Source organism: Lacerta agilis, chromosome 8, assembly GCF_009819535.1.
Source record: "Lacerta agilis isolate rLacAgi1 chromosome 8, rLacAgi1.pri, whole genome shotgun sequence".
In the NCBI taxonomy this organism is placed as follows: Eukaryota; Metazoa; Chordata; class Lepidosauria; order Squamata; family Lacertidae; genus Lacerta; species Lacerta agilis.
In genome coordinates this window covers 25,862,640-25,874,495 of record NC_046319.1, presented here as the reverse complement: position 1 = coordinate 25,874,495, position 11,856 = coordinate 25,862,640, and the positions used below count along the sequence as shown (strand labels likewise).

The 11,856-nt window shown below is 50.1% G+C and overlaps 1 protein-coding gene across 1 annotated transcript in view; it reads right to left on the bottom strand.

Annotated features, from left to right (window-relative positions):
• LOC117051056 (neural-cadherin-like) overlaps positions 1-9,228 on the bottom strand; it is a 187,689-nt gene extending 178,461 nt beyond the window's left edge. Inside the window, exon 1 of the mRNA XM_033157107.1 lies at positions 8,187-9,228. Within this exon, the coding sequence (XP_033012998.1) occupies positions 8,187-9,228 (1,042 nt within the window). The remainder of the gene's footprint in view (positions 1-8,186) is intronic.
• Positions 9,229-11,856: the final 2,628 nt, after the last annotated feature.

Genomic DNA, 11,856 nt, shown 5'->3' with positions numbered 1-11,856 from the left:
CTATAAGCTTAGGTGCTCAAATGTAAACAGTTTCTCAAAGATGTTTATAATCTGACTGCCTGCAGTAAGAGATGTCCTATCTAAATCTCCTGTATGCATAAAACTCTTTAAGGCAGCAAAGAGAACGCTTTGTTTTCTCAACTTTCCACATACATATATTCACTTGCACTGAAAGTGAGCAATACACCAGAATGACAAACCACAAAAAGAAGAAATGCGTTTACAGATTTATTTATTTTTTCTCTGAAGTGTTTTCTACCCTGCTCTGCAGCTGAAAAGAATACCAGGGAGGCTTAGGGGTCCTTGAAACGGGAGACGGTCCCTGCCTTGGAGCTTACAACCTAAGACGCAACATAAAAAGAAATGGGGAAGTCGGAGCAACTGACAGAAGAACAAACCAGAAGCAGGATCACAGCTAAGACTCGGTGGAAGGCTTGAGCACTGCCACTTGGGAAGGGAGATGGGTGTAATGGCTTAGCTGCAAAAATGCAGGACTGTAGCTCAAAGGTCAAGAGTGTGCCCTGCGTGCAGGAGTCCCAGGTTTAATTCCTGACATATCCAGTTGAATGGGCCACAGGAAAGGTGACGAGGAAAAGCTTCCCCAACATGGTGCCCTTGAGATGATCTGCACTGCATCTCCCATCAGCCCCAGCATCAGAAAGAACATTGTTGCACCAGCTGTGCAAATGTTTATCGAATAGGTTTTAATGCATAGTGTTGCTTTCCTCACCTACAATGCGGGCTACACGTGTGCACTGAAGAGACTGGAAACTGGAGACCCTAGAACCTGTTTCTCCACTTAGACCTACATTTGTGGAAGTGGTGGCAATACACCCAGGTCATGGTGGTGGACAACACCAGCACACCCTGCTGGAGGCTGGACTCTGCTTCCTAAATCACCTGATCTGTGGATACAGTGATGTTTCATCCTCTTCCTTCTCTCCTTCAACACTGCCTCTGTTTCTGGGTCAAGCTATGAACAGGTCAGGACTTTAAAACATAAGAATGTAAGACACCCTGCTGGATGAGGTCAAAGGGATCCATCTTGTCCAGCCTCCTGTTCTCACAGTGGCCAGCTGTGGAAACCAGCAAGCAGGACCTGAGCACAAGAGCCTTCTTTCCCCTCCTGTGGCTTCCAGCAACTGGTATTCAGAAGCATTACTGCCTCCAGCTGTTCAGAGCACAGCCATCATGGCCAATGACAGCCATCTCCTCCATTGTCCACGCCTCTGTGTCCAAGCCTTCTGGGTTATTGGCTGTCCTGTGGGAGTGAGTACTGTGAGAACTGCATATTGTGTAAAGAAGTAACACTCAAAATAACTGAGGTTTGTTTTTGGCTGTGCTGTGATTTCCTACCATGGGAGATGGACAGAAAATACTGCAGGGAGTTTCTGAACGAGAAGAAAACTATGAAGACGACAGTGGGAGCTGTAGTGAGCTACAGCTTTGGATTTTGGGGGGCGTGCCCCACCTTGCCCTGAACACAAGCCTCCCGTCAACAACCAACACAGCTAGCGTGGGGCTCTGGCCCCAGATTAAGCTCATAATCCTTTGCATTCATTAAAGTTAAAGACTTGATGTGATAAAATATTCAAATACCAGAGCTGGTTTTCCTCCCAACATACACGGTGCTTAAGAGATACAAATATGTGCTTAAATAAAATATTGCAAGATTGGCGTTACCTATTCTGGAGAACATGCCAAACATCACCCCAAGCAAATCCCTTGGAAAGAAAAGGGAAAGGGGATGGAGCGGGGGAACGGGAGGGGATTACGAGGCTAATGCGGAGGGATGGAGAGAGGTCAGAGGAGCCTGAGATGACAGAGGATTAGAGGAGAAAGGATCTTCCCAGTATCCCACCCAGAGGTGGATGGAAATCAGGCTCCTTCTCAAAATTAAAATGTCAGGGCAAAGGCATCAGTGCTCATTCCACAGCTAAAGCTCCTTCCATGGGCAAACTGATGAGTTGTGCCAATCAAATACTGCTGCCAGTAAGTAGCACAGATACAGGCACTTTTACAGCTCAGGACCAATACCTCAAGGATCACCTCTCCCCATCTGAACCATCCTGGACCCTGTAGTCATCATCCAATCCTGTGCCCTGTTCTCACAGTGGCAGACCACGTGCCCCTGAAAACCACAAGCAAGCAGGACCTGAGCACAACTTTCCAGCTGTTAGCATGCAGGGGTCAAAACTTAACTTTAGTAAAATTGCTTCGATTGGTGGAATTGGAACTACTACTACAGGTGCCACATAATACCTGTTCTGCATTTGCAAGAACGCAATCCTTTAGTGTGGCAGCGCCTGCACTTTGGAACTCCCTGCCTATTGAGATCAAGCTATTGCCTTTGCTTTACACTTTTCAGTGCCTGCTAAAAGCATTCTTGTTTAAGAAGCTTATCCAGATGCTTTGGAAAGTTGAGGTAGTATTTTAAACTTTTTATGGCTCTGAATTTTTTCCTCGATTTTAGTGCTTTTATCTTTTTCTAAACCTCTTTGGGGTTTTGGGGTTGTTGTTGTTGTTTTTAAACAATCAAGTGGTGCATACATTTTATGAAATAAATAGTAAAATGAATCCTTGCTCAGAAGCACACCTTTAATTGAAGGTATTCAGACGAGCCTTGGTATATTAAAGGATACACATTCTTGATAAGAAAGAGCCCTATAGCCCTAGCTAGAATCACAAAACTGCAGAGCTTGGAAGGAGTCCTAAGGATCATCTAGTCCAACCCCCTGCATTGCAGGGACCACAGCTAAAAACGGAGAAACAAAAAAAAACCATGCTTGCCCCTTTGTCTTCAGATCAAAGCTGAGCTCTCAACTCTAGGTCCCAAGACCGAAAGTGAGGAGTAGGGAGTTGCAAAATCAATGCAACCTAAGATTTACCATTCTAAACATCAAAGACCATAGAGATAAAGGGTACAGGGGACAGTCTGGGAAGCTGGAGGTCCCCTGTTCTATCTGTCTTGACCCATGCAAACCCCTCTCAGCAAGTTGAGTTGCCTCCAAACTGCCAGTGGGAAGCCTGAGCGCAACAGCACTCTGCAGTTTCTTTCCACACATTGCCTGGCATTCAGAGGTAGACTGTCCCTGGGCATGGAGGTTCTGCTGCCATAAGAAGACCTCCCCGAAGAAGTGGCCTGCTGGATGAGGCCAAGGGCTTTGCCATTCCTCTACTCATGTTTTCACGATGGACAGCCAGCTGCCCCAAAGGAGGGTCTGAGGGCTCAGCTGGCTATATGTAGCCCCACTCCTGAGCAAAGTTTGGAACGGGAGTAATTTAATGCCCCCCCCCATATCTTAAGCCAGCCTAAATCCCGCTGGCTCCCTATACTTAGGATTGCTCTGCCTGTGGGTTGTACATCCACACCCTGAAGCAATTCCATCTGGCTCCTGGCAGTCCTTCTAAATTTTAATCAAAGCAGTTCTCCAGGCAATTACACTCACCATAAAAAGAAAATGGTTTTTGCAAAGTTGTGTCCGTGTATATGTGTGTGTGTGTGTGTGTGTGTGTGAGAGAGAGAGAGAGAGAGAGAGAGATGAGAGAGAGAGAGAGAGAGAGAGACCTTTACATCACGCCGGGATTTGTGTGTAACATATACCTAATTTGCCCAGCCTCCTCTCCCCCCCCCCAACTTCTTTTTGATGTAGCAATTATTTTGCTATCAACAAAACAAGGGACTCATGGCCGCAGAGTAAACCAGTCAGTCTGAAAGCAGTTACTTCCAGGAACAAGCATATTTCCCCCCCCCTCCCTCTCCCCCCCGGGTAATCTGCCATTCATTCTCTGCTGCGGCTCCTGCAGATGACACGGAACTGGCAGAAAACATTAAAGAAAACTGATTTGCTCTGGAGAGAAGCAAGACTGTGGATTAGAGGCACTTCAAGAAGCTTAAACCGCACTTTGAGTCAGACTGTAGGGAAATAAAGATGGCAGCGATAGAGCCACACTGGAAGAGAGAGAGAGAGGGAGAGAGATCTCTTCCTGACAACATTAAGTCCTCGTGCAGAATTCTTTTGGGCACAGAGAACTGGAGACAAGGCATCAAGATACACCGCTCCAAGTTCTATTAAATAAAAATTAGAGCACATTCCAGGAAGGCATAATCCTGCTGAATAGGTTGTCTCATGCTAAGAAACAGTCCCCAACACTTTGAAGACATCATCTTAAAAGATGGCTACACAACCAAAGAGGACTCGTTTCCCTTTGAAGTGTCTATATTTTATTCTTTACAGCAACAAGATGGGGAGAGGAGAGATATATGTAAGTAATAGTCCCCCAACAAAAGATACAAGTCGCATTTTTGGGAAAGGGCCAGCTCACTAGAGGGACAGTTGCTAGGAAAACAGGAAGCTGCCTTAGTCAGACCACTGGTCCATCTAACTCAGTATTGCATGCACTGGCTGGCAGCAGCTCTCCAGGGTTCCAGGCCAGATGTCTCTCCCAGCTTTATCTGGAGATGCTAGGAACATATGAAGGGTCCTTATACGCAGTCAGGCTTCTGGTCCATCTGGCTCAAGGTAGCCTGCGCTGTCTGGCAGCATCTCTCCAGGATATCAGACAAGGAGCATCTCTCCCAGTCCTACCTGCAGATTCCATCAGGGGACTGAACCTGGAACCTTCTGCATGCAAAGCAGATGCTCTACCACTGAGCCACAACCCTTCCCTTGAATCAGGTGCAGCGGAATAAGAAGAGCTGGGGAAACGAAAACTGGAGGCCTTGTCAAAGCATGGCATCCAACACCAAGCAGTTCAAACCCTGCAACAGCAAAGCTGACAGCATAGTCACAAAAGCCCTCCCTGCAATGCAGCCCAATTAATTTTAAAAAGGCATAGCACTAATGCTGCCACCTGAGACTGCATTGCTGGGATCAAAATACGATCTTGTTCAGCTTGCGATGATCAGATGCATTAGGAAGTGAGCAGCATATTCCTCAACTGGATTTTTAATTTCCAGATATGGAATAAAGTAAAAAAAAAAAAGAATAAATGTGCAATAAAAATAAGGTTGCATGGCTCTGTAAATCTTGGCACATATGTAGAAAGAGAAGCCTGGGACGAAAAGGAAAAAAATCAGGGGTGGGAGTAGACTGCTTTTTCTGAGGTTTTACTTTTATTATTTGTCCATCAGAAACACTTAAAATGTTGAGAACTAAGGGGGGGGAACTTAAGAGATTATTTCTCCTTTGGCACAAGTAAAACGTGTGTGTATATGGTTTTCCTCGCTCAAACCGTGAAGTATGAAGCACTGACCCTACTTCTGAGTAAACATGCACAGGATTTCTCTGTACATTTCATAGACAAGCCAAATTATACAACTGTATGTGTTATCTAAGTTACAAATGATGCATTTTATGTTGTCGAAAGTGGGGTTAGGTTTTTCCAACTTCCCACAACATTTTCGTTTTTGTCCTCTGGGAAAATAGGAGGAAACAAGACTTTTACCCCTTAAAATGTAAAAAAATAAATAAATTCTGGAAGTATTACATTTCTATGCACATGAACACAGCAATTCTAAATTCCATCAGCTGCCACTTCCACATGGCTACATCTGATGGGGAGGCTGGACAGCAGAGCCCATTCCATTGGGCCAATTGCCAAACTGCCTCCAGGGCTGCCTTCCAGAAGCTCATTCATTCCAAGTGCCTTCGCCAATCTACAGACACTGCACCTCCAACAGTGCTCTCACTGCCAGGCGACAATGACGTTATTAGAGAACCATTGCATTTAACCAACTCGCCAGGTCATCACAGGAAACTAGGATTTCTGTGCAGGAAACTGAGCCTGCAAGGAAGGAGGCTGCCCCTTGCTTCAGGTTCATGATAACCGTTTTCCTCCAGAACTGCCCTACCTGCCCATGCTTGGGGTGCAATTCCACCCAGTGGCTCTGTCGTAAGAAAAAAAAACCAGGATGTGCTGAATGGGCACATCCACACTCTGACACACAAACACAAATAATGCAGAAGAAACAGCTTTAAAGAAGCGACCTCGTTTCCTCAGGGCCATTACATCAGGGTTGGAGAGCCATATTCACTTGCAAAGGGCTGTATTCTAGTGGGCGTGGCCAGAGACAAAAGTAGGCAGAGCTAAGGACATGGACCTTGCATACAGGCAACATTTCAGCAATGCAGAAGCCAGAGGGCAAGCAAGAGGCATTATATCACAGTTTGAGAACAAATTCCAGGCAATATGGAAAGGCTCTGTGATGGGATTTCCACCCACCCACCCGCATGACATTCATAACCAGAGCAGTATGTCACGTGTAAGCCAGTCCCCCAAAAAACATTCCCCACTGCATACACTCTTGGATGCAAAAGGGGTAGGTTTTCCGCGGCACTCCAGATTTAATAGTCACAACCCATTTGGCAACCAGTGTGGCTTGGAGGGTCAGCGCTTTGGAGACTGGGGTTCAAATGTCGACTCAGCCACAAAGCTCACCCTTAAGCCAGTCCTATCTCCCAACCTGATTGACTTTACAAGACTGTTGTAAGGATATAATTGGGATGGTGGGGGTGGGGAGAGAGCACCAAATCTGCCACTTGTCCCTTGGAAGAAAGGTGGGTATGTGAGAATAATAAGTACATTTGCAGTGAAACTTGGGACACTGTCGTTCTGCAATAAAATGCCATTCTCTAGAACTAAAATCCCAGGATTATGGGGGGGGGGGGGGCTGGAGAGGAGGCAGAGCTAAAACAATTAAAATTACCTAAACTCATAGTACAGAACTGCTTTCCTTATTGCGGGGGTGGGGGTGGGAATCTTCTGGCCCTCCAGATGTTGTTGGATTCCAACCTCCCACCAGCCCCAGTCAGTAGTAAGGAACGAGGGGAGTTGTATTTGTGCAATACCTGGAGGGTCATAGGCTCCCTAGCTCCATCTTAGTAGCTCAGAACTACGAGAGTCTGCTTCCCTGCTGGAAGCTCAACCATTCCATGCCATTTGGTGGGACAAACATTTTCCGAAAACAGGAAATTTGGGGGCCGGCCTTACTGTTAGGCAGGACATCAGATGCTGATGGAAGGGATGGGCAGTAGTCCCCTAAACTAGCCTGCTGGCCACAGGTGTTCCCTTAAGCAATTCCTCCTCAACCAAACTGCTGTTATTAGATGCTGTGGAGGTTGTGTTGCCAAGACCACCTCTACCTTAGGCAGCAAACTGTCTTTGGATAGTCCTGGGAAGTTTAATAACTGCTGGTTGCTTTGGGCAGTTCCAGAGAGGCAGGATGCTAGATTTTCTGTTGAGGAAGATGTGACAGGCCCTGTTGGCCTTTCAAAACAGGCCAGAGTTTAGCTCAAAGAAGCCCCACCAATTCTAACCGGACTTAAGGAGTTTAGGTTACTGCCTTAAAGCAGACTGGCTTTTTGCTGACAGGCAGAGAATTGCCATTACCCTGTGCAAAGGTGTTCCCACAATGGCGAGAAACCTATTAGGAATTAGGAACATCTTAAGGGGTGGAGGTGGTTTGAGAAACAGCAGCATCACGCACTAGGATGAAATACAGGATACATCTGCATTTTGGATAATGCTGTATGAACATGGATTAAAAACCCAACTCTGGGAAAGCAGCGAATGCAGACGGGGAGATGTGAAGACAGCCTAAGTGTGCCGTATGCATAACCCTAAATGCAAATGGACAGAGCTTTCTGACCCCACATCACTGAGCCAGTGTGGCATAGGCAAGACAGCATGCAGTAGTGGTTAAGGCCAGGTATGGGGAACCTCTGGGGGCCATAGCTGTCAACTTTTCCCTTTTTTGAGGGACATTCCCTTATTCCGAATAGGGAAAAGTTGACAGCTATGCTGGGGGCCCTCCAGACGTTGCTCCCATGCCCTTCCTGGCCATCCCACCATTGGCCCCACTGATAGGAGTTCTGGTTAAATACCACCTGAAGGGTCACAGGGTGCCCCACCCCAATCTAGGACCTGGAAGGCTCAGGGTTCAAAGGCGATCACCACCTCAGGCCAGGCGCTATGAACTGCCCTCCTTAGATCTGGACTGGAAGCCAAAGTGGGCTGAAGATCTCTGCTCCAACGCAGCAAGCACATGAAGACGGGAAGCTGCCTGCACCCCCTGGGATGATTGCTTGGGACGGGGGTGTTGATTTTCCCCGCTCTTTTTGCTCCGCTCCCCCGTCCCTTCGGAATTAGGCCTTTGCCCTCCCCGCTGTCGCGTCAGCGCCTACCTGTCCTGTCCTGGACGCGGCAGACGACCTCCCAGCGGGCGGCGGCCTCACGGTCCAGGCCGCGGGCCAAGGTGAGTTCTCCGGTGTCGGCGTCCAGGCGGACGGGGGCCTCCCCGGCGGGGGGAGACACGAGCTGGAAGCGGGGCGCGGCGAAGCGGGCGGCGGGGCGGAGGCTGGCCAGGAGGGTGCCGGGCCGGGCGTCCTCGGGCAGCGCCAACGCCAGCGGAGGCTCCGGCGGGGGCAGGGCGCGTCGTCGTCTGAGCGGAGCGTCGTCGGGGGGCGGCAGCTGGACGGGCTCGGGCAGGACCTCGAGGTCGAGCGGGGCGCTGAGAAGGGCGGGCCGGCCGCGGTCGCGGGCGAAGAGGCGGAGCGGGAGCGGGGCGCGCAGGTGGAGCAGGGAGCGGACTAGGACAACGCGCCCGCTGCGCGGCACCACGAAGAAGTGGGCGCTGGGCGGGCGGGCGAAGTAGCGCAGCTCGGCGTTGGCGCCCGCATCAGCGTCCTGGGCCCGGGCCTGCCACACGGGCGCCCGCAGTGCCAGCGTCTCGGCTACCCGGAGCCGCCGCACCGACGACGACGCGGGCCCGAGGTTGGCGAAGCGGGGCGCGTTGTCGTTGGCGTCCAGCACGGCGATGCTGAGTGTAGCCAGCTCGGCGGGGGCAGCGCGGCGGTGGCAGCGCAGGGCCAGGCGCAGGGAGTAGCGCGGGCGGGCCTCGCGGTCCAGGGGCCTCCGGGTGCGCAGCCACACCTGTCCCGAGCGCGCCTGCAGCGCCGCCTGGAAGTGCCCGTGCGCCTCGCCCAGCAGCTCCAGCTGCCAGCGCCGCCCGCGCACCTTGGCGCACCACGGCTCCGGCCGCGCCAGCCGCGTCAGGGGGATGCTCAGGCCGCCCACCCGCGTCCCCGCCGGCCAGTTCTCCGGCACGTGGCCGTGGAAGGACGGGCGGCGGCGCCTCGAAGACGACCCCGCTGCCTCCGCGATGCTGCCGGCCAGAGCCCAGCCCAGCAGCAGGAACAGCAGCGGCAGCCGCGTCGGGGAGGCCATGGCGAGGGAGGAGGAGAAGGACCGCTTGTCCGCCGCCTCGCCCCCCGACGAATGGACGGCCGCCTCCAGCTACGGCGCTACTGCGACTGCCGCGGCATGCTCCTCGGCGGCGGGCAAGCGCAGGGGGGAAGGCGGGGCCAGCGCGCACGGACGGAGAGCCGGTTGGCTGGCGAGAGGGAAGAGCCTCTCGGGCTGGCCAATCTGCGCGCGCGAGAGAGAGGGTGGGCGGCAGGCGCCCAAGCTCCCGCGCTGCTTTCTGCACAGCGCCGCTCGCTCGCTTTGGGGCAACCCCGGCCCCTTGGGCGGGAGGGAGGTGGAGGGTGCCCTCCAGGCTCCGCCGGGGAGGAAAAGCCTGAAGGTCGCTTCACTGGCTCCGACGGCTGGGACCAGGAAGGCACGGGTGAGAGGCGTGCCGTCCTGAGCTGGCTGCGCAATCCCAGGGACTTTGCCCCCAACGCAATTCTTTTCTTCCCCGGGAGCAGCGCTGCCAGCTGCTCAGCGTTCATCAAAAGTGGCGCAGTTCGCTCGTATCAGGCTGGAGAACACCTGCTTCGAAAAGGACATCAGACCTGCTGCGTTTGAGGGACACCTTGGATACCTGCCCTGCTGGCTCCCCTCTTTACTGTCTCTCTTTCCGTGGGAAATCACCGTGATGCTAGCGCCAGAAGAAGCTACCTTATGGCAAGTGAGGCCACTGGTCCATCTAGCTCTGCATTGTCTACACTGTCTGTCAGTGGCTTCTCCAAGTGTTTCAGGCAAGGTGTATTCCCAGCCTTATCTGAGGATGCCACTGGGGTTTATTATTTTATTATATTTATTGGTGACTCTAGGTGACTTACAGTATATAAAGAAACAGATACATTAAACAAAAAGGCAATTGGATTTTTTTAAAAAAAACTGGATTGAACCAGGGATCGTCTTCATGCCAAGCAGATGCTCTGTCACTGAGCTACCACCCTTCCCCATAGTTTTGCATTTTGGGAATGTGTCTTATAAACCACCCTGGGTTTATTACTGAAGGGTGAAGTTGAAATATCTTGCACTGCAATACCTATAGTTCCTAGCTTTCATGTACTTCTGGGTTTCAGCCCTGCCAGGCACCCTGACCACCAGTCTCTGGATTCATGTCTTTTCAGAAGCAAATCCAATTGAGTTGAATGGGATTTACTCCCTCGTAAGAGTATGCACACTCACATACAATTAATTTATCACTGTCATATAATGATAAATTTGCACGTCTCTGTAAATCTGTGTTTTTTCCAGTCTAGCCTTTTCCACAAGCATTTTCACCAGAGGTGGGCGAGGGCCAGGAGAGGTAGTCTACACAAATTATTTTCTCTCTTTTTTTTTAAAGTCTGTGTTTTTCCTTTCCTATTCAGCATATTCTGATTCCCTCTCTATGCTGCCCCTCCTTTCCTGTTTAAGAAAGCGAATAAATCCCATTCCTAGTTTCTAATAGGAATAATCCTCAAGCATGTCCAATTTAGCCCCTTCTCGCTGCCACCTGGAGGCTGCTGCTGTCTTTACAGCTAAAACCAATGAGCCACCCACCCCACCACACCACCACCCCCCAAAAAACACCATCCTTTCCCTCTCAGCTCTGCAGAAGGGCAAAGGCTGTCCCTGTCCAAGAATGGTCATAGCTGGCATGTTAGCTGCAGCTGGTCAGAGTCACTCCTATCCACTAAGGTTACCTGAGCCTCAAGAGACAAACTACCTGTTTCTTCATGAGGCCCCCTCTCAAAGCAAGTCAACCTCCTCATCTCATCTCCTGCTCTTCTTCCTCTTCATTGCTAAAACCATTTGCTCGCCAAGCAGATTGCCAGTTCGCAAACAGGCATTGTAGCCTACGACTCACCACCACTGCGATTGTCTGAGGCAGAGTGAGAGGCAGGTGAACAACAAAGCAGGTTTAGGGAGCTCTTGCCAGTGGCGCCCCTGTTTGGGTCTTGCACCCTCAGCGACTGCCCAACCTTTCTGACCCTTGGCACCAGCCCTGGTGCAAGCTGCTTTGGAGACCATTTTGTCAAAAGCTGAAGTGAATAAGCCACATTCATTTCTCCCATTTGTTTGAAATCCTAGCTAGCTCTTTTCCTCCCCTATGCCTTTTTAACAGAAAGACAGTCGGAAGCGTTTTGAGTTGTAAGTTTTGCCTTTTGTTTTAATTTCAGAACATCAGAGAAGTTCCAAGGAGCTTTTCGTAAACCTGTTTTGTCTACTTTAATTGAAGCAGTTTAATCCTGAAGACAAGCCCGTGGTTGGCCTGTGTTGTCTTGACTTGACTTGACGTCTTTGCTTATTTGCTGTACACATTAAACTCCCATCATACTCTTTTTTTTAAAAAAAAAAAATTCCCTTAGATTTAAGTCCCTGCCTTTGTTTGGATTTTGATTTCCAAACCTGGCTCGTGCATCCGTTGTCTAAATCATAAGCGTGACTCTCTCGCATGGAGCTATTAATAAATCACAAACAGAATTTTATATAAAATATTACTGAAGTGTTCCTTTAATAATGTTCTTGGCTTCTTAACACAGAAGCAGCTTCATCTGATTCCCTGACTGCCTGGGAAGAAAGAAATGGTTACATAACATCAAAGCAGGTCTTTGAGAAGGGGGACACACCAGTAAA